This window comes from Chiroxiphia lanceolata, chromosome 29 (genome assembly GCF_009829145.1).
Source record: "Chiroxiphia lanceolata isolate bChiLan1 chromosome 29, bChiLan1.pri, whole genome shotgun sequence".
Classification (NCBI taxonomy): Eukaryota; Metazoa; Chordata; class Aves; order Passeriformes; family Pipridae; genus Chiroxiphia; species Chiroxiphia lanceolata.
The window spans coordinates 2,395,762-2,418,157 of NC_045665.1; the positions used below are offsets into that span (position 1 = coordinate 2,395,762).

Consider the following 22,396-nt stretch of genomic DNA (forward strand, 5'->3'; position numbering starts at 1 on the left):
CAAAGGGCGCTGCTCTGGTTCATACAGCGACAGAGATGTAACTCCCCCATTCCTCAGAAGCAGCTGCACTTCACAGTTGAGCAACAACTGCCAGCACATCTGGAGAACCAGGTGCCAAATCTGCTACTTCACCACCTTCCTGTTCCTGAAGTTTGGCTTTCCCTTGACCCACTCCTCACTCTGCTCCAAGGGATGCACATCCTGCTCCCACCACTGACGTTTTCTTCCCCCTCAAATCCCACTCATTCCAAAAGAAAGGGTAAATCACATCCCTCTCCCCCTCTCACCTGTTTCCCTTTTTAAACTCTGCCTCCAGGTACCGGATGCTGTCCCGAGCACCAGCGTTCTCCTTTTTCAGGAAGTCTAAGCCATCAATAACTAACAAAAAAGAAAAAAAAAGAAAGAAAACCATCTTGCTTACAGTTCTACTTCTGCAAACTAATCCAGAGGTGTCAAGTATTCCCCATTCCACAGAACTCTCTCTGGTACACAGCAGCCATGGCTGCAGGTGGAGGGAGAACAGGACCTCTCTCCCCCTAGCTGTTCTCCAACACACTCTGTTGGATTCCAAACACGTGTTTGGAAATGGTGTTGCAGTTGCTCCAGCCGAAGTCAAGGAGGAGGGAAAGCCACCACCCGGGCCCCTGAGGTCTGCTCCCAGCACAGAGGGGACAGGGGCAGGCAGCCACAGTTACCTGCCGTGGAGTCCCCATACCTGTGCGAGGGATGATGATTATGAACCTCCCGCTGGTGGCCAGCTGCTTGACAAGGGTCAGGTGCTGGCAAAGGGCCTGGGTGTCCGGGACAAGGTAAGGAGACATGGCTGACTGTGCTTTGGGCTGCTGGAGACTTCCCTCCAGCTGAGACACCTCCAGCTGAAAACACAGATGCAGAGACACTGGCTTCATATTTATGCTGAAACAAACCATCAAAAAGGGCAAGACTCGCCCTGCAAAGCTCCATCGGGCCCTTCCAACCTCCCAGCACACGGAGTAGAGGGTTGGATGCAGCAGAGGGTCAGTGAGAGATGACAGTCCCACTCTGCACTGCCCCAGCACGGCCCCACCTCAAGTACTGGGAGCAGTTTTGGGTACCTCAATATAAGAAGGACATTAAACTATTAGGGAGAGTCCAGAGGAGAATGACCAGGATGGTGAAAACTTGAGCCACTGAGGTTACTCAGCCTGCTCAGCTTGGAGCAGAGAAGGCTGAGGGTGATCCCCCACCACAGCCTACCCTGTCTTCATGGGGGTCAGCAACAGGGAGGTGCTGATTTCCTCTTTCCCATGACCAGCAATGGGACATGAGGAAATGGTTTATTCCATTTGCAGTTTCTTGCTGCATCAGGGGAACAGTTTAGGCTGGACATTAGGAAAACTTTCTTCCCCCAGAGGGCGGCTGGTCCCTGGAATGTGCTCCCCAAGGCAGTGGTCATGACACCAAGTCTGCCAGAGCTCAACGAGTGCCTGGACAATGCTCTTGGGCATTCCATTTAGTTTTAGGTAGCCCTGTGAGGAGCAGGGAATTGGACTCCACGATCCTAATGGGTCCCTTCCAACTTGAGATATTCTACAGTTCAGTCTATGCAGAATGAACTTACTGCCTCTGTGTAGGATGGGAGCAGAGGGTTCCCCCTTCCCTTCCCAGTTTCTGACATTCCAGCCACAACTCTGCTGATTTTCAGGCTGGAACCAGCATTTCCTACCTGCAGTCGAAGCTGAGCCATGTCTCTCATGAGCCTGTTCCGACGAGCTTCCTCTGCAGCCTAGTTGCAAAACCAAACTTCCATATCAGTTAGCAGGAAACACACCAGCTGACATTAGCTGACACTTCCAAAACCAGGGTGAAAAGGGGACACCAAAGTAGGTTTAAGGAGCAGAACAGTCATCTCCCCCCAAAGATCTGTGATTACAGTTACAACCTAATAGTAACCTACAAGAAACTGTGCCAAGCACAGAAAATTCATCCACCTCTGCCAACTCACCATGTGAAACTGGGCCTGGGCCTGGTGCAGCAAGTTGTCTTGGTCCGACTGTGCTATGCTGATGAAGATCCCAAGCTCCGAGTTGAACTGCAGGATGCTGCCCTGGAGATGGGTAATGAAGTGACCAAAGCTCCGAATGCAGCAGATCCGCACGACAGACTGCAAGGAAGAACAGGCAGTCAGTGGCCACGGGGCTGCAGCCTGAGACAGCTCTGACCCACAGCTCACACTTTTGGAAAAGGCAGGAACTGCTATTATACTGCTAATTCTGATGGATGTTTCTGATCTCAGGTCAGAGACTGCAGGAGGGGGCAGCAGGAAAGCTGACAGCTGGCCAGAGTGCTCAGGAGTGCCATTAGTCTGGGCTTCCCCAACCCAAGACAGCCTCGAGAAACATCAGCAGTCCCATCCTAAACCTCTGCTCGGGCCCTCAGTGCTGGGAAAAGGAACTACATAAAACAACAATCCAGGTCTGATTTTTTTCCAGGATTTATACCAACTCACCTCCTCAACTGCTGAGAAAATGGGCCGGTCCTGCTCAAAGTTAAACCTCCTGTGTGCATTTTTCAGAGGGGGGAGATTGCGCAGGGCCACATCTTCTGGGAGCAGGAGGCTGGCCTTCAGGTCTGGGAGCTCAGCCTCACTCAGGATGTCCTTGACTTCATCACACAGGGCCAGCCCTGAAGAGGAGGGACGGGAAGGAGAGCAAAACAACAGGTAAGGGGACAAAGAGGAAAACTGCTTTAAGGTATGTAATCTGTAACGGTCACTGGCAGAGGTGTTAATGGCGCATGTCCTGTGAGCACCTACTCAAGGAGGAACCAAAAGGCCACTTAAAACATAAGGAGCAACTGCCCCAAACAGCTTGCTGAGTGACTCGAGGAATTCTCCCATTTGGAGGGATAGTTTTCTCCCTCCTTCCAACAGATGAACATCCCTGTTTAAACTCTGCTTCTTCAGGCTCAGCCCCAAAGAGGCATAGGGCACATCATGAGCAGCTGGAGCTCCAAAACTATTTTCCAGGGTTGCCGTGACAAAATCACAGCCTTACTTCTGCTTCTGGCAGTGAATTTCACTCCTGCTAGCCACACGTGGATTTTCACACACTGGTGTCAGTGTTTCAGCATATTGTCAGCCATATATAATATGGTTTTTGTGCGTGATTTTTGGGCTTGTCTTGTCGGGGCCGGGAGTTGGACTTGATAACCCTGGGGGGCGTCCCTTCCAACTCAGGATATTCCATGATTTTATGACTCTAAAGTCTATGGGATAGTAGTCAACTGTAACGGTGTTTTAACAAAAAAAACAACACATGCATGTGTTGCTTCCCATTGTTCTTATAAAAACTGCTCCTTGGAAATATGTCCCCCGGGATCTCCCACACACCCTGGGAATCACTGAGGACTAGGGTTGGTGAAACATGACATTGCTATTTCCTTCTCCAGTACCTGATTCCTGCAGGTCTGCAGCAGAAGGCAGAAGGTTCAGGAGCACAGATAGCCTGTTCCACAGGCTCTGGGAGCTCTGCAGGAAAAGAACACAAAAGGCCACAGAAAATGTCAGGACTGATGTACACAACAACCAGGTCACTTGAGCCTTCCAGCACCTCACAGCCTGCAGAATGCTTATGAGAGTAATCTCACTACCCTTCTTAAGTCCACGTGAGCTTAATTCAGTTGGTGGGGGATGTAACATCACCCTCTGTCTGGGACTGGGGCTGTGGCTGCAACCCTTCACATCCCAGTCCAGGGGAGCTGACCAGACACAGCCTTGGAGGGAGCCCTGACACCATCCCCACCTGAGCACACATGATGATGAGGTCTGTGTTCGTCCTCAGCCAGTCCAGGAACACCTTGACAGTGAGCAGCAGCCCCTCGTTGGTTACGATCTCCAGCCTCTCCTGAAGGGATCGCTCATTCCTGCAGGATTTGTTACTTGAAATGCTTTCCTCAGAGTCAGACACATCATCTGGAAAACAAAGGGAAGTGCAGGATGGCAGGGGTTAAACCCCCTGAGATGCCAAGCCCTGATGGTGTCAGAACAGCGCTGAGCTGGTAAAGAGTTGTGTTGAACTACCTGGTGCCTCCACACACCAGTCCCTTTTCCACCACGGTCCCCTGTGCTGTTACCAGAATGTATCACTCCTGCATTTTCATCTTCCTTGGGAGAAGAGGACTAAGATCTCCCTGTGAAGGTCTGACAAATGCCTTAACCCCTGCAGCAGCCTCCGAGAGACTTGCTGACAGAGCAGGGCAGCACATGCCTGCACAAGGAGCAGGGCAGTTCCTGCAGGGAACAGAGCCAGCGGTGGCCATGAGTCCAGCATGCTCCCACCTTTGGGCCACGCAAGAGAAGGAAATGGCAGGGCTGTCCTATGACCCAGGCCTGAGGAATTTTAAATATTGAATATATTCTTTGTAATCCTGTAACTGATGATCTCAAAGCCATTGCCAATGGAATCACACGTGACACACGTGACCTGAGGTCCAGGTGGGAATCAACAACATGTTTTGCTACAGCCCCTTATTTCAAGGGCTGCCATTGCTGCCTATTAACACAGCAACGGGCATTCCATAAACCCTTGGAATCACAAGGGAGGAGGTGATTTATTCAGAACCCATCCCTGACAGTACTACGCCACAAAACACCAGCTTAGAAACAGCACAGCTGAGAAGAGCTCAAATCTAAAAAAACCCCAAGGGTTAGTGAACTCATTCCACCTCTCATTTTCTACATCTGTAAAGGTATTGTGGTCACAGTTCCTGGAGCTGCAACATCTGGATAACCCACTGATCAAAACCCATTTGTTTCTTCCTTGACCCCCCCCCCCCCTCTTTCATCTGTCCATGAAGCAATGCTGGGAGCCAGTCAACACTGACATGATCTAATACTGCCTCTTCAAATTCTGGCCCAGGAAAAGCCTGAATCCTGCCAGTGCTGCAGGCCAGATGGATTTGACAACAGGCTGCAGAATGTTTCCTTGCTCCAGGAAAGCTAGACGGAATGACAAACAAGACCGAACAGGCCCATGTGGTTTTATCTGAAATACAAACAATTCCTGTAGTGCACCAGATCTCCCTTTCCAGTTGCTTTTGCCCAGAGCATCACTCGGTCTTAAGTTCGGTGGTAATGGAGATATGGCAGCTCCACCTGCTGTGCATCTCCAGGGAGTTCAGCCTGGGACACTTGGTGAGGCACTTTCAGGGGGTCACTAGAGAGGACCCTGACACCTCTCAGATGCACCCAGGTCACATCTTACACATAAACTCCTGTGAGAGCTTTGCAAGGTTGATAAGCTGTCATCTCATGGAGAACTTCCTCCCCTACATCTGCACTGTCTGTCACCAGAGGCCCTAGTAAGTGTCTGATTAGAGATTTCACACGGGAAAAAGGAAGATAATTCCAATCTTTAATACCTGCTGGAATTATCCTCTGGAGCCAGCATGGTTTCACCAAGGCAAATTGTGCCTGACAAATTTAGTGGCCTTCTATAATGGGGTTACAGCAGTGGGGGATGAGGAAAGAGCAACTGACATCATCTACCTGGATTTGTGCAGAGCATTTGGCACTGTCCTTCACAACATCTTTGTCTCTAAACTGGAGAGATATGGATTTGATGGATGGACCACTTGGTGGACAAGGAATTGGCTGGATGTAACACTCAAAGAACTGCAGCCAATGGCTTGATGTCCAAGTGTAGAGCAGTGATGAGTGGCATCCTCAGGAGTCAGGATTGGGACCAGCACTTCTTAACATTTTGTTGGTGACATGGACGACGAGATCAAGTGCACTCTCAGTCAGTTTGCCAACAACACTGAGTTGTGTGGTGGAGTCACAGGCTGGAGGGAAGGGACGGCACCAGAGGGACCTGGACAGGTTGGAGAGCTGGGTCTGTGCCAACCCCAGGTGGTTCAGCAAGGTCAAGGGCAAGTACTGCACATGCCTTGGAGCAACCCCCCAGAAACACAGGCTGAGGGAGAATGGATGGAGAACAGCCCAGAAGAGAAGGACTTGGGGGTGTGGGTTGACAAGAAGCTCAACATGACCCAGCCACGTGCACTGGGAGCCCAGAAAGCCAAAGCTGTGCTGTGCTCATCCCCACAGTGTGGACAGCACTTGAGGGAGGAAATTCTGCCTCTCTGCTCTGCTGAGGTGACACCCCCCCTTGCAGTGGTGACTCCAGTTCTGCGGCACCCAGCACAGGAAGGACGTGGAGCTGCTGGAGCAGGTCCAGAGGAGGCCACAGAGATGCTCTCAGGTCTGGAGCCCCTCTGCTCTGGAGACAGGCTGGGAGAGCTGGGGGTGTTCAGTTGGAAAAGAGAAGGTTCCGGGGAGACCTTAGAGCCCCTTCCAGTGCCTAAAGGGGCTCCAAGAGAGATGGAGAGGGACTTTGGACAAGGGCCTGAACAGGACAAGGGGAAATGGCTTTAAGTTGAAGGAGAGTAAATTCAGATGAGGTATTCGGAAGAAATTTTTCCCTGGGAGTGGTGAGGCCCTGGGACAGGTTGCCCAGAGAAGCTGTGGCTACCTCATCCCTGGAAGTGCTCAAGGCCAAGTTGGACAGGGCTTGGAGCAACACGGTCTAGTGGAAGGCATCCCTGCCTGTGGCAGGGGCATAGAATGAGATGAACTTTGAAGTCCTTTCCAAAGAAACCAGCCTACGACCTTGTAATTATCTGAGCTGCTCAGTGTTTAGTCTGTGGAGCTGAAGCTATTCTGGTAATCCTGGCTGGCTGCAGGTGTTGCCTCTGCTTAGTGCCCATATTCCTGGATGTCGGTCAGTAAAAGTAAAGCTCCTCCTTCAGGGAATGCCTAACCCATGGCCTGCCCATTACTTGGGCAACCTTGTTCTCCAAACCTGGCCAAAGGAGAGCTCCCACCATGAGAAAAGGTGAATTTAGCAAACAGACTGCCACAACATGCAGTTTTCTACTTAAAACTGCAATAACAAGGCCCTTACCTTGCTCTGCCAAGCTGGGCTTCTCCAGATCTCCGTTGACACATGGCTTGCTCTCTATCCCGTCCTTCAAGGCAGGTGGTTCACTGCTGGGTTTCAGGAGGATGTTGCTGAACGTGGGGGCCAAGCGAAAGCAGCGTTTGGTCTGGAACAGCTGGGTGGACATGGCCTGCAGGTTACTGGCTATGCTTGCATCGTTAGTGCTCAGGGAAGCTGGCCCATTGACTGCTGGATCTGCTGCCTCAATTTTAGAGATGCTTGGGCTCTTGGAGTCCCCCAGCCCACTACCATCCACACAGTTTTTTAAGGCCCCTTTGGGCCCACTTTTGCCTCGGCTGCTTCCCTCCTCACCCGGCTCATCCTCCATGTCCTCCAAGTCAGACCGAGACTCTTGGCTGTTCATGTCAGAGTCTGTCTCCACATCAAAAGCAGCTTCTGCTTCCTCATCACTCTTCTCTGAGCCACTCTCTGAGCCATCGCTGCCCTTGATGGAGCCCTGGCTGGAATCAGAGTCAAAGCCCTCGCTCAGGTCGCTCTCGTCCGCTTTCTGGGGGTGGCGGCGGCGGCGCAGACAGGAGAGCCGGGAGTATTTCTTGCTTTTCTTGCAGTTGTTCTTCCTCTGTTCCTCGCTGGGCTGATGATTGGCCAGCTCAGCTTCAGCTTCCTTCTCAATTGAGTTCACAGGCTCCCGTGACTCCTGATCATCTGGATTTATAAGGAGAACACAAGCTAAAGTCACAATGCCTCCCACAGGCTGCTGCTTGTCAGCCCTGAGCCTGGGGCACCAGGGCCACAGAATTCAGCCACCACTTCCATCAGTGTCAGAATAAGCAGTGGTAACCCCAGAAGAGCTACTCACTTTCTAAAGGCACCTGAGGAAGCCCTGGGAAGCCATGATTCCTACTGCCCAAGCTGTGCTGCTCTGTTACCAGGCAGCCTTAGTGCTGAATGCTGCTAAAACAACACCAAACACATATGAATTCTAACTCTCCTCCCCAGCTTTCTACAGTCAGAGCAACCCCCCCAACAAGGCAATGACCTGACCCAATCCCTTCCTTGACCAACATTCTCCCAGCCTTTCCAGCAACCCTGAGTCACCCTGACAGCTTCAAAACCTGCACGGGAGGGGTCATTCATTGCTGCTTTTACCAGGAACCCTCTCACCCTGCCTTCAGTGAGGTATTGCAAACAGAATGTTTGCAGGGGAAACATTCAGCAGTTTTATTCTCTGCTCAGTGGGATTCCCCAGAAACTCAAGTGTTGCCCTTGCCTGAGCAGAGCTGAGGTATGTTGAAAGGGCCTGTCTCCCTCAGTCCCCTTCTGCCTACCCCAGCCCCCCTTTGCCCACCCCAGCCCAGGTCTTTCACCCAAGATCATCTCCTCAGTGGAGGAGGAAAAAAGCCAGTAAAGAATAGCAAACAGAGAGATAGAAAATAAAGTCTTGGACTGGGATAAACAGGTGATGAATGAGCTGCCAAGAAACACAGAAAGCAAACTCCTTACAAGGAAAGCAACGTGTCCATCCTGTGATGATTCTGATACTCACAAAGAGCATCCAAACGGAGACTGTTCAGCAGATAATCCAGCTTTGGGGGTTCCAGCCCAAGCAGTCATAAGATCAGAGCCTCTACCTCACTCAGGCGCTACACTACCAAACCCGTGCCCAGAAAATTAGGAAAGGAAAAGCCAGCCCTATAGGCAGGCAACTGGGGAGACCCAGCTGCTGCCACACCTGTCCTCTTACCTGTGCCATCACTCTGAAAGGCTGGGACGGGATTTTCCCCTTCTTCTAGCTCTGCTTGGAGGCGAATATTGACGTGATTTATCAGGTGAGAGAAGAGGGCCAGCGTGAAGGCAATGGCTGCGCTGTACTGCTTGGAACCTGCAACCAGACAGTGAGGTGGAGGAGGTGAGCACTAGGCCACAGCACAAACACCAGTTCACACAGCATCTCCAGCCTAACTGCAGTACTGCGTGTTCATCATGAAATTTCCATTAAAGCACTGGTTACCTGCCCTCTTGAGGCTGTGAACACTCATAAGGCAGATGATGACCATGCGAAAGATCAGGAGATCAGGAAGGAAGGAGTAGCCGCTCTCATACTCTTCTTCATCTTCACTACTTGAGCCCAGATTAGGAGGAGAGGGCAGGTAGAACAAGCACAGGTTGAAATCCTCCAGCACAGACTGGCAGAGAGACGTCAGCTCAGAATCCAGAGAGCTTAACAAGAGTTAAAAATAAACAAGAATTATTACTCAAGTCTCATGCTTCTGGCAATGTCTGCACAGGAGGCCATGTCTGAACTTCCAACAAGTCCTTTTCAGGGGGAATTGTCCTTGGGAAATTGAAGTAATTTCCAATTTTTCTTATGTGCTAAATACATATTAAGTGGATATAAAGGAGCCTCGTAGTCCCACCACAGTATAAGTCAAGGTTGGAAAGCCAATCCTACACTGGGCTGCATGAGCAAGGGCAGAGCCAGTAGGGTTGAGGAAGTGTTCTCCCTCTCTATTTGGCACTCATGAGGTGGCATCTGGAGCACTGCATCCAGTCTTGGGGTCCTCAGGACAAAAAAACCCACCAAAAAAAAAGACACTAACAAACTGGACTTCGTCTAGCAGAGGAACAGAGAACATGATGTATGAGAAGAGGCAAAGAGAATCAAGTTTGTTCAGCCTGAAGGACAGAAGGCTCGGGGGGACTGTCTTCTGTTTCCAGATGCCAAAGAGGTGATTACCAGATGCCAAAGAGGACCAAGAAAGACTCTCCTCAGTGGTGTACAACAAAAGGGAGGGAAGTGATGGGTACACACTGCAGAAAAGGAATATGAGACTAGATGCAAGGAGAAAAAAATTCTGTGGTGAAGGTGGTCAAACACTGAAAAAGGGACCAGAGAGGCATGGGATCTCTGTCCTTGGATCCAGTCAAAACTCAGCAGGATGAAGCTCTGAGCAACCTCATCTGACTTCACATCTGTATCTACCTGCACAGTGAACACTACTCTGGAGGAGAACTGGACCCCCACAGGGTCCCTCTGAACCTAAACCATTCCACAATGAGTTTAGGTGCAGCCTGTGTCTAAGCCCTTTAAAACACCTGCTATATTTCAAGCAGTTAGAGGTTAATTTACAATCACCTGAAAACCTCCAGCAGAGTCAGAGAAAATCCAAGGAAAAAAACCAGAAATCACACAGCTTCCCATTTATAAACACAGCCAGGTTTTGCTGTTTGTTTCTTTGAACAAGGTGTTTGGTTACAGATTTCCAAGTGCAGTGAACAGCCCTGCACATGTGTGGATGGTGACTCTTTGCTGTCCCATCAGCCCAAATCCAGGGCTTGCCAGGAAAAAGCATTTGATGACTGCACAAGGTAAGCAAACACCAAAGCACAGTACAGACAGAGACAGCTGCGAGGCTCAGGAGTTCAACACTTACTGAGTGCTGGCTCGATTTAGACCAAAGTAATCAACCCTTTTGGTATTGCAGCCTACCCTGTACAAATAGTCTGAAGTCTTGGATCTCTTGCAGAAAGCCTCAGCACAGGCACCATTATCCGACAGGATAACAATTCTAAGTGCCTTGCTACTGTCAGTTATCAACCGAAGATGTAATCTGCCATAACCTTACCTGCTCTTTGGCTGCAAAAGACTCTGCAGGTACATGAAGCTCACCAGCAACCTCTTAATGTCTTTGCCTCTAAAGAGATGGAAGAGAAAACACTGTTAAGCAGGTGCCTCGTCAGAGATGGGCTGGTCTCACAGAGCTCTGTTAACAGGTAAACCAGGTCTCAACTGAAAGCTGCATTCTGATTAAAGTGGAGGGAAAGAAAACAGTTTATACACTGCCAACTTTCACCAATATGCCCCAACCCTTATAAACAGGCCCCAACTCCAGGGGAGAGTGAAAAAAATCTCTCATCTCAAACTAAACCTGGCATTTAGCTTTTTTCCTGAAATTATGACCTGAGACATCAAGAATGGGATCTAGAGTGGGGCTCTTGAAATTCTGGGAGCAGTCACCGCATCAAATGGCCCATCTACTGGTTCCACTTCCCACAAAAGACACTTACTCTCAACCCAGAGGATGACACTGGTGGCACTGCAAACCCTCAGCCTGCAACCCTCTCCTTTTCTTTCCCTTCTTACCGTTTCTTGCTTGGAGACAACTTCCTGGTTTCACATTTCTTCAGCTGGTGATACATCTTGGCTGCTTTGTCATACAGCCGCTTCAGGTTCCCATAGGCACCTTCGAAGGACACTTCAGACTGGATGCTGAGACACAAAAGAGGACAGAGCAGAAGTTACTTTGCTACAAGGTTGCTCACATTTCATGTCTAACTCACTAGCAAGTTACTCAGGCATTGAGGCACAAGGACCGGTACCAAGTGCTGCTGTCGGCACACACTGGGCAACTCAACTCCCACTGACAGCTGCAAACCCGACTTTAGCTGCCGCACAGCTCCCACCTGCCCTGCTTACACACCTCATATCGGTGCCTTCGGGCCAGATTCAGGTAACTGAATTCCACCCACCTCACTTAGCAGGTTGCCTCCCTCAGTACCTCCACACCCCTTCCTGCCTGGCTCTCCAGCTCAGGCCAGGGCTTGGGTTGAAGGCCCCTCCAGGTGCAGCCCTGCACAGAAGTTTAGTGACCAGAACGATGGTTTGGTTTGACTGAGGCTTGCTCTCATTACCAGCCCTGCTCAAGGGTGAACTAAACCCATCTCCTTCCCTTCCCCTGTAATTCATCTGCTGAAAACAGTCCTAAGTCCAAAGTGAAGGCAAAGAGGATCCGGCATCTGCAGCAGCAGCACACTGCTCCACAGCCCAGGACGCCCAGAGCCACAGGCACTCACCAGCGTAAGTAGCAGTAGGTTGCTTCCACATTGTAGTATTTGCTGCCTGCCAATGTCCCCAACTGGTTGAAGGGCATTCCTGTCAGGAAGGAGAAGGGCAATGGAATTCTCCAATAGCCCTGATAAAAAGTAGATCCTTTCCCCCTCACTACGTTTCCACACAGGAAGAAAGCCAGGAGACACAAACAGTAGTGAAGCTGCAGTACAAAGGTCTGGACTAAATCCTTCTGCCATCCAGGCTTTGTTTTCTGTTTTACAGAGCTTTTAGATACTCCCCACCTTCTGCCAGTTATCTACATAAGAGAGCAGAGCAAACAATGCATCCTCCTCTGTATTAACAATGCTGCAGCCTTGATTCCGTATTTCTCAACACAGACATCACCTTATCAGCATCTGAGAGCTCTGCTCCAGCTTACTGTGGTGCAGAAATTTTTGTCACCTATTTGAGACCAGCCTATCAAAACAGCTCAGTAAGAACTCCACAAAGACAGCACGGAGAGAACACTTGGCTGGAAATGCATACTTTAAGGTAAGACAGGCCCTCTACTCCAGTGCCAATGTGTTCCCAGGAGGAGACACTTCTGAAGGAGGAAACAGCACAAGAGATTTTTTTTGCAGGTGTAAAACGTGGGACGTGACCAATAATGCTCTGCTCCTGGCAGTGGAGAACTGGATCTGCCCTCAGTCGACAGGCACAATGTCACCACATTCAGGGAAGTCTGAGCTTCTTAGAGGTTCTCAGATGAGTAAGGTGAAGTCACTGACAAGGAGCACCCTGGCTTTAACTCCTCTCTTTGGCTTGCCAGCAAGAGAGGTTCTCAAAGGAAGCAATCCTAGCCAGAGGATAAAACCACTCCTCTCCCAGCTGCAGGACATAAACCTGACCGGTGCAGTACCACATTGTTTTCAGGTTGTGGCAACACAGTTTTAACAACTAAAAATTCATGGTAAGTCACTCACCAATTTGTGGTGCAACAGAAAGGGCTTGATAGTAAAACCGCTCCGCCAGCAGCTCCGTGTCCACACCTGCCAGCTCATTCTGGTAGCGAGCTGAAAGGAAACCACACACCGCACATCAGAAACCCGAAGGTAGCGCCTGCTCTTCCCCACTGCAGCGCAGCACAGTTTCCCTACAGATTAAAGACATGACAATAATTGACATACTGGCCAAGTCAACAAATCCATCAAAGAACTGCTCTTGGCAAACACAACAACACACAGGGTTTGCCAGGCCTGTCTGAAGTTTTTTGTACCCGCTCACACCACACACCACAAGCTCTGCCCCTTCCGGGGGGGGCCCTCCGCACTTGCAGCAGCACGTGAGCAAAGCGTGCTGCTCACTTCATCTATCTCTGAAGTAACTCAGAGTTGTGCTCTATTTTCCAATACCTCACACTATATTCTACTACAGCAGAGTGTGAAATCTAAGTCAAGTAAGCTGACTTAATAAAATATCTGGCTGTGGCTAGACTGGACTTTATTAATTTTTTTCTTTTTTTTTTTTTTCTGTTTTTTGAAAAACATAGGCATTTTGGAAATCTTAGGTGACAGCACTGTGAAGAGGTGAGCATGTTTCTCTCCCACCACTCAGGTAAGTCATTCTTACTACCCCACAAGACATTTATTTGCAATGCCATTTTCAGGCTGATTCACGCACAATGATAATCCCAAACAGCTTTCACCAGCTTGAGGCTGCAGAGTGTCGACACACGTACCCTGCTGCACTTTCAAGAGCTGCTTTCCACACAGTACATGCTCACTCCCACATGTTCACAATCAAGAAGCTGACACACCACACACTTCAGGAGGGCGTCACTGTGGGACAGACATGCCCGCTATAAAAAGCATGACACACAGCCAGGCACAATGACAAAGAACCCGGGGCTTCGCAGTAGCAAAACTCTGGACCAATGCACAATATTGCTTAAATCTGATTTTCTGTCCCACTGGTGCTGATGGCAGTGGCTCCATAAAGCAAGTCAGAACTGAGCAGTCAACTTGCTTTGAGTTTCCTTCACACTGTCCAAATCACGTAAATAAAAGGCTTCCATTTTTACACACTCATAGCTGGTTATCAGCAGCAAACTCCTCATCTGCCTGCCGAAAACCAAAGCTCCTGCAACTCACAGCAGTTCAGCCATGAGGATTTCAGCTTATCCTGTGACAAAGGGGTCAGAGGGAAACAGAATCTGCAAGTAACCTCAACTGGTGCCTAACAGTGACAGCCTTGCATGGTACAGGCACCATCTTTTCCTGTTTCAAAAGGCTGCCTGAGAGGCGATGCTGTTCTTACCTAGATCTCCCAGGTAAACTAGACATCGGTGACATGCCATCTGCGCCCACTCCATCTCCTTCTCCGACGCAGACACGGGCTTCTTGCAGCCTACAAGAACATGAAATCACTTACAGCACCGGGTGGAGGCTGCTGGGAAGACACAGGAGCCACCCATGCCCAAGACAGCCAAATCAAAGCCCCCAGTCAGACCCCACTGCTGACTGCTGTCTGTGGCACCTTATAGAGCAGCCCTGGGTCACTCTTGTTGTCAAAACGTGGAAAATAAACATAGAAAATACTCACAGACACTGCTGCTCACCCACCTGCCTTGGACACCCTGCTGACCGGAGCAGTGTGTGTGACCACATCACCAACAGTCACAGAAATAAATGATGTCACCTTGTCTACAAGGTCTGCTGCAGTGACCTGGCTCCATCTGCCCTCAGATGAGAGGACAAAGGCCAATTCCTGTCTACAGGACCATATGATCATGTCAATACAGGACTGAACACAAGCTACTAAGGTTGATTTCATTAGCATGGCTAATGAGGCCTTTGGATAGGAGCAGGTACATATCCCTGGAAGCCAAACAAACTGTGTGCACTGTCACTGGGCAAGCAGCACACAACGGGGACAGACCCTTCCCAACACTGAAGACAGAAATAAATTCATTGTCTCAAGACTTAGCACTGGCCAACCAAAAGAGAAGTAAAAGAAGGAAAAATCAGGACAGAAATCTGTTCTGTGGACAGGGCAGCTGGAGTCAGTTAGAGAGAACTGCCTCTGGACAATGCTGCCTTTGCATCCAGGAGGGAACCAAGGTGGTGACAGGGCTGGAAGGCACACCCTGGGAGGAGTGGCCATCAGCTCCGGGCTTCCCTAGGTTGGAGAAGAAGAGGCTGGGGGAGACCTCATCACTCTCTGGAGCTTCCTAAAGAGGTGAAGGTGCTGGTCTCTTCTCCCTGGCATCCAATGATAGGATGCATGGGAATGGTTCAAAGCTGCATCAAGAAAGGTTTACACTGAACATAAGGAAGCCTCTCTTTACCAAGAGGGTGGTCACACCCTGGAATGGGCTTCCTAGAGAGCTGGTTGATGCCCTAGGCCTGTCAGTGTTTAAGAGGCATTTGGACAATGTCCCTGACAACATGCTTTAACTCCTGGTCAGCCCTGAGTTGCTCAGGCAGTTAGACTGGACAATTGTTGTAGATCCCTTCCAACTGAAATAGCCTTGTCTATACTAAACTTACAAAGAAAAGGCAGTTCAGGCAGTGGAAAGTGTCAAAAGCAACAGGGGAAGGCTGCAGCCAGCTGATCTGAACTAACTGAAGTCATTAAACGTGACTCAGTTCCTGGGAAGGGCATGTCCCACCTCCACCCAGCCAGCGTGGCCACAGTTCGGCCACAGATCAGGAGGCAAAGGCTGCTGCGCCTGCGCCTCCTCCCCGGAGAGTGTCCACCGGGCCACCCGCAGCACAGGCTGAGGCTGGGTTCAGTCTTCCTGCTGCCAAAGACTCCCACCTTCTGGAGGAGAAAGTTCCCTCATGTAGGAATCCCAAAGAAGATTTTTAAGATTGATCCAGTCCTCACTCTGCCTCCCCCCTGGCTGAGGTTAAAAGGGTCGAAATGAAACCTGGAGACTGAGGTGAAGAGCTGTTCCCACTTACCAACAGGTGTTGTATGAGTGGCATTATAAAAATACACAGCCTTAAATCTGTGTCCATGTGTGCTGTTGGACCTACTCTCCCTTTTTTTGCTCTGAATCCTCTTGCTCCCATTCATACAACCATTGAGTTGTGCCCACCCCAATCTGTGGTTCATACCGGATCCTTTCACATCCATCACTTCTGGATAGGCAGGGTTCCATCTCTATTCTCCGGTTACATGCCCACCTGCCACATCCTTTTAATTAGAGTCCAAACACACCAAGAAACCTGAACAAGGGGAGTTTTTCACATGCAATCATCCCCCAGGGTACAAACCCACCTGGAATGTGCACTTTGAGGATTTATTAATTCTGCAGTACCGAGATACATTTCTCAAAGCAACAGTTGCCAGGAACATCTGCCTAATAAACCAACATTTCAAAGTTGATAGTGATACCATCATGTCCCAGAACTAACAGTAGGATCTCAGCACCTAAAACCCTTCTTTTGCTAAAGACACACTAACTTTTCTTAGCCAGGTGCTGCCTTCCTACCCCCTGCCAGCTTTAAGCATATCAGTTAAACCCTTGCTAATACAGTTCACAAAACACATGGAGGTTCCATTTCTCACCCGGACCCACCCAAACAGAAACATGAGCCTTGAGGCCACCAAGCACAATCAAAGGCAAATGGACACAGACCACTACAAGGCAACTGAGGATGTGAATGCACAGGCAGCCTTGAGTTGCTTCAGGACTGTAAACACTCTTATTCTTCCTCCCCTAACAGGTACAATACCTCAGATTCCCCTGCACCCAAGGGCATGCACAGAGATCACCTGAGCCAGCTGGCATGAGCTACAGGACCCTCCTGTCCAATACCCAATAGTGGTTTTAAAGCCACACAGTGAAGAGAGCACAGACAGAAGAGGGACCAAGAGGAACAGTGTCTTACAGTGACTAGGATGTACTGAAAGAAATTTATTGATTTCAAGAACCTATTTCTCTGTCTGTTTTAATTAAGTTTTTAAAAACATTCTGTACAGTCAGTAGAGCTCTTCAATTTTCCATAAAAATCTGCCATCATCAGACACTTACTAAATAATTTTCTAATACTTTTTTCTGCTAGAAACCCTTCTTTCTTCCCTAATATAGTATTATAAAAAAGAAGTGCCATAGAGAAGAGAGCAGGACAGTCTGTTCTAGGCAGATAACTTGCTAATAATCCCTTGAATGCTGAAACGAAGATGGACTCGTGCAAGGTGAAGCCACCTGTCTGGGATTCAGCCTTGCCCACAAGCCCACGAGCACAAACCTATTAGAGGGTCTGTCACGTGCGTCCAGTCGATGCAGCACTGCAGCTCCAGCTGGTAGTGGGACTGGATGTAGAGCAGGAGGTGCTGGTAAAACCCTATGCCAGCCACCAGGTGAGTCCGGTACGCGCACTCCAGAGTGCTGCGGCTGTGGATGTGCTGCGAGAAGGAAAAGGAGCACGTTAATGCAGTCTAGGAAGCAAGACAGTGGGTAGTTCAGTTGTTAAGTGGCTTTGCACAGCTCTGTACCGCCTGCTCAACATTGTTGCCCCTAGTGGTGTTTACTAAGGGTCAACATCAAGGAGAAATACTTGCAACAACAAATAAAATCAAGCTGCCTGGTTAGAGCACCTTAAATATGCCCTGACCCCTGGATGACCAGGAGAGCTCACAGCATCAGGACACTGTGAGGACCTTCCAGTGATCAACTCTCATAAAAACAAATCAGAACTACTGATGAAGCCTCTTAAAACCACTGCTCTACATAGAGAGATCTGTCTTATGAAGTGGGGAACACAAAAAATCAGTGAATTCTGTTGAAAAGCCCTCTGCGATGGCAGCTCTCTCAGCAGCCTGTTAGCACTTACCTGCCCACTGCTAAAGGCACAGGACAGCTCCATGATAAGAATTCGGGAGCCCTCAGCTTCCCGCCCTGGACTCAGACCACAACTTCTCCAAGCAGATGAAGCTTTCAACTTGGCCTTATTCACTGCGCAACCGCAGACCTTCTCATGCCAGAGCCATAGATACCTGCCTTTTTATTTGTTTTAATGAGCTGGATAACTTCATAGTAAACTTTTCTCCAGAGCAGTTCTTCTGCTTTTCTTCCATAATCCACTGGATGCAGGAACATCAGCTTCACGCACAGCTCCCGCAGCCTGGGACAGACAGCAGAGCATTCACAGTGAGCTGCTGCAGCCTCAAGCACAGCTGCCACTACAGAAGCATGGAATCCACTACAGAAGCATGGAATCCACTACAGAAGCATGGAATCCACTACAGAAGCATGGAATCCACTACAGAAGCATGGAATCCACCACAGAAGCATGGAATCCACTACAGAAGCATGGAATCCACTACAGAAACATGGAATCCACTACAGAAACATGGAATCCACTACAGAAGCATCCGAATCCATTACGATGGCTAAGCTAGGACATGTGGTGATGATACAGCCTGGATCACTCCCACAAAAGAGCACCTGGAAAAGCTGTACACCCAAACCAGTACTCTGGGCTCAGCTGGCCAACAGTGACTTCCTAAACTGCAGTAATGACAAGAATTGGCTTGACAGTTTAAAAAATGAGTAAGAATAATCCTCTCCGCTTTGCACCCCCCAAACCTGATGAAAGATGTCACATATAAGTAAAAAGTTTCTGCCCCGCAATTTTTATTACAAGAAATGAACCAGTCAACACAAACACAATTTATTTCTATCAGTGACACCCAGGAAAGCATCCAGCTACAGATTGTGTGGTTAATGCTCACCAAATGCAGGTCTGAAATCCAGCCTATGCTCCCAAAATCTGGAGGAATTCCAGGTCAACAGGCATACAACAAACCAAATACACTGAGAAACTCCAGATTCGACAGCTCCACGTGTTGCTTCACACGGATTTTCCCCAGCCAAACACAAAACACAAGTATCCTGCCCAACTTACTTGTTCCTCAAGCTGATGTTCTCTGGCTTGAACACGTCCTGATACGCTGCCTTATTGCCAAGGATGAGATCCAGTCGATGCACGGCCTCAACCACTGCCCTGCATGGGAACACAGAACCAAGAGTTTCAGGACAGTGGGTGAGCTGAGATCACTGGGGTGTCCAAGTTAGTTCCACTGTCAGCACACCACCCTGTACCACCACAACACAGTCACTGTGTGATTAAAACAACTGACTGAATGCTAACAATCACTATTTTGATAGGAAGAATCAAACCTCCACCACAATTCCTGCTTCCTTACCAACTTGCCTATGAGGGAGGCAAGTCAAATCACTCATTTCCCAAAACTTCCCTGTCTTTGCTACAAGGATTCACTGGTTAAAACCCTTAAAGAAGGCTGTGACAGGTAACAGAGATATTCAAACCCAGCCTAAAGAGGAAAATTTGTTTGAGTTTTTTTCCCCCCAAAAGCCAGCTAAGAGAGAGCAAACAACCTCCAAACTTTTGAGTCATCCCAGAAATACTTCTGTGAATCACCTGCCCAAGACTTTCCTCTTGGAGGAGGAATCCCACACCACGTGCAAAACTCAAGCACTCAAAAGTTTGTAAGTTGTGAACAAATCAGACCATTCCAAATGCTGCAGTGAAATGGTCCCAGGGACTTTCAGCAGCATTAGTGCTGACAGAAAGAACCTCATCAATAGCTCATGGAACCGCTCGATAAAGCACAATCGACCATCAACTCTTGTGACACAAGAAGTCACCTCCACCTCTGCCTGTGCTCTGCCCCTATCCAAGGTCACTAAAGACACTCCTGAAGTCAACTCTTCCCAGCCGTTGACTCCACACGCTCCTCTTAAGCAAGCCATCCCTCAAGCCAGCAGCCACAAATTCCACCAATCCTTTCGCTCTCTCCCCCTCAGCCCGTTGTCACTCCTTGTTGCCTCACCACCTGAGCTGAGCCCATCACAACCCGAGAGCTGTTGGAACAAGGAGCTGAAGGAAGTCGTGATGTGCTTGTCAAACACAGAACGGGGCAGCATCAGAGCAAACTCCTCAGGTGCTGTGGCCAGACTGCTCCCCCTCCCAAAATCTCCATTGCCTGCTCAACGGGAACTGCCCGTCACACTTGCACCACCATGTCCTGACTGAACCTGCTGCAGTGCACTTATGGCCAGATGGAGCACGGGGCCAAAATAGCCACAGCCTGCGAGCCATTTGCTGGGGAGGCTGAAACCACCACCACTTCCTTGAAAACTACAGATATTACTGCAAAGTAACGGATAGTTTTCTATGCCAGCCCCTTCCCAGCAAAGCCAATCTTCCTTCACAAACCCACAACAACAAAAGGAACCTCCCTGAAAAAAACACGGGACATTCCGGAGCTCGCAGAGGAAATGTCCCATCTCCTGCCATGCCACAAGAAGCCTCTCACCCAAGGTAACTGGAAATGTCATTTCAGTAACCACAGAACCTGACAGAAGAAGGAAGCATGGGGAACAGGAGTGCCTTATGCAACACCTTGAGAGATCAAAACACCACAGGGTTGAACAAACTTCTTCCTGAATAATCATGAAGAAAACCAAGGAGGGAGTAAGAATCACACACAAAATCCTGCTACGTCCTCAACATCCAGCCCCTCCTGCTCACTGATCTCTTTCTACACGTGCCTGAAGGGCCTTTGCAACCTCTGACAGTCCAATACCCTCAACAGCAGGAAGTGAATAAAAAAATATTTTGGTTGACGGGTAACAGGCACTGGACTATGCAGCATCCAGACAAGCTCGTAGTGGGGGTGGGGGCACACTAACAAGCCATCCCCCAGTTTAGTTTCCCCACAAAGCACAGGTTGGGCCAACTCTCCACTGCAGCCTGGGACTGCTGTCCTGGCTGCGGCTCTCAGAGCCCCTCCCGGCGCACCAGGAGCTGACTGGCTTCCTGTACAGAAGGTGACCAGGGGAAAGGGGAACTGCTGGTCATTTGATTCCCAGGGAGAACTATAGGAAAACTACAGTTGTTGCTTTCCGATATGGCAGACTTCACCTCTTCAAAGCAGCTGTAAAACCACATTCACAGGTGTGAGCACCAGTGTCCAAACCTTCACATGCAAGTTAACCATATTTGGAGCCTCAACATTGTCTCCCTTCTCCTGACATTTATTCCACTCAATTCCCTTATGGCACACAGTCCAAGGTTCTCTCACAGCCAAATAAGGCTCTGATTCCTTTATATCCTAAGGAAGGGTCACAAAACTTCATCTAAGAATCCCCCTGAGTTCAGCAGTGTCAGAAATGCAGCACCACACTCCTGAATGGCAGCAATTTCTCGAAGAGCAAGTTGCCAGACCCCCCTTCCCAGTGATCAGCAAACAGACAGCTATTGACCTGCCAACAGTATCCATGGGCAAGAAATGTGATCGAGCCATGAAGGAAAGACTACTTATAGCACCAGCTCAAAGCCCTGCCAAATTAGAAGTACAGAAAAGTTTCCTTCCAGGGATGGGCTGAGCAAGGGACACTGAAAGGTATTTCACTTTCCCCTCAAGGTGGCCCAGAGGGCACTCTTGTACAACCTTTTTCCTACACAGCCCAGGATGGGCACGTGCAGACACTCGGTGCCTCTGCTGTTCTTCCAGGGTTTGTAAAGGAAGAGGGAGTTTGTGACTGGAGAGTAGCAGGTTTACAGGCCGGGATGTGGTTCCTGAGCCTTAAGACAGGCCCCATACTAAAACGTAGACTTGTCCACACGGGCCCCATGGTGCTGCTTGAAGAGAAGGAAGCAGGAGCAAAGCAGAATCTCTGACAGCTGGTGATGACCTGCCAGGATTCTGAAGTGCTGAGGAAAGGAGACTCAGTGAGGACAAAAGGTACAGGAACCAGCCTCACTGCAGAAATGTTGGAAACAGCAATGCAGGCCCTATGGACTACGCACTGGTAAAAATGCCCTTCGGCATCTGTGCCCAGACTGGCCTGAGACCATGGGCTGAACTTTACTTGGCAGTTAAGAGGCCAAATCCTGTCCCAGGACCCATTTTTCTACCTGCTGGGTTTAAACGTTGCTTTCAGACAGCACATCAGAGCCACAGAGGAGGCAAATCAGACGCCAGTCTATTAAAAGAATCAAGTACAGCACATGGAGCCAGGCAGGGTGGAAACGGGCCAGTGCCAAGTCCTCTCCAGACACGCAGACACCGATCTGTCCCCTTCCCTCTGTGTCATTAACAGTCTGGGATGGGGCAGAACAGCAGGCAGAATTATTTGTCCCCTCTCTGTTTCTTTATTAGTACATCATTAAGAGCCACAGCCTCTGAGGAGTAAGATATTCCTCAGGGAAAAGACCTGCAGCCGTTCATCTCTGCTCTGGCACGTGTCAGTCACAAATTACAGTGCCCGGAACAGGCTCTAGACAGGAGAGTAAACACCAAGTTACACAAGCTAATGGTTACCTAGAACCTGTCAAATAAAACCAGGTCACCAAGCTACAATATGCATTGTAAAAGAGCACCCAGGATATCAGTTGCCACATTCCAAGGTGAAACTTGGGAACTATCAATACAGGAGATTTGGAAAATGATCTAGGAAGCACCCATAAGAGCAACGGACACCCTCCTCTCCGAAAGAACACTCAAACATGCTGCCAAGGACCATGGGGACCCGAGCTCAACTCCCACAGGCAAACACAACACTGATCCCACGGGATCACAGTGC

The 22,396-nt window shown here is 49.4% G+C and overlaps 1 protein-coding gene across 3 annotated transcripts in view; it reads right to left on the reverse strand.

The window, feature by feature from the left end:
* SMG5 (SMG5 nonsense mediated mRNA decay factor) overlaps nt 1-22,396 on the reverse strand; it is a 44,424-nt gene that overhangs the window by 19,996 nt on the left and 2,032 nt on the right. For 2 of the 3 annotated variants that reach the window (XR_004361094.1, XM_032712888.1), the window contains exons 2-19: nt 18,690-18,788; nt 17,783-17,906; nt 17,031-17,187; nt 14,089-14,178; nt 12,756-12,845; nt 11,796-11,874; nt 11,086-11,211; nt 10,568-10,636; nt 8,953-9,161; nt 8,686-8,823; nt 6,945-7,646; nt 3,783-3,952; nt 3,433-3,508; nt 2,489-2,664; nt 1,985-2,143; nt 1,706-1,765; nt 716-875; nt 288-378 (exon numbers count right to left, since the gene is read on the reverse strand). Coding sequence is in view for 2 of the 3 variants with exons in the window: in XM_032712888.1 (XP_032568779.1) it covers nt 288-378; nt 716-875; nt 1,706-1,765; nt 1,985-2,143; nt 2,489-2,664; nt 3,433-3,508; nt 3,783-3,952; nt 6,945-7,646; nt 8,686-8,823; nt 8,953-9,161; nt 10,568-10,636; nt 11,086-11,211; nt 11,796-11,874; nt 12,756-12,845; nt 14,089-14,178; nt 17,031-17,187; nt 17,783-17,906; nt 18,690-18,788 (2,775 nt within the window). In the remaining variant the exon portion in view is untranslated. Of the gene's footprint in view, nt 1-287; nt 379-715; nt 876-1,705; nt 1,766-1,984; nt 2,144-2,488; nt 2,665-3,432; nt 3,509-3,782; nt 3,953-6,944; nt 7,647-8,685; nt 8,824-8,952; nt 9,162-10,567; nt 10,637-11,085; nt 11,212-11,795; nt 11,875-12,755; nt 12,846-14,088; nt 14,179-17,030; nt 17,188-17,615; nt 17,736-17,782; nt 17,907-18,689; nt 18,789-22,396 lie in introns of those variants that run through there. The other variant, XM_032712889.1, reaches the window with a different exon arrangement.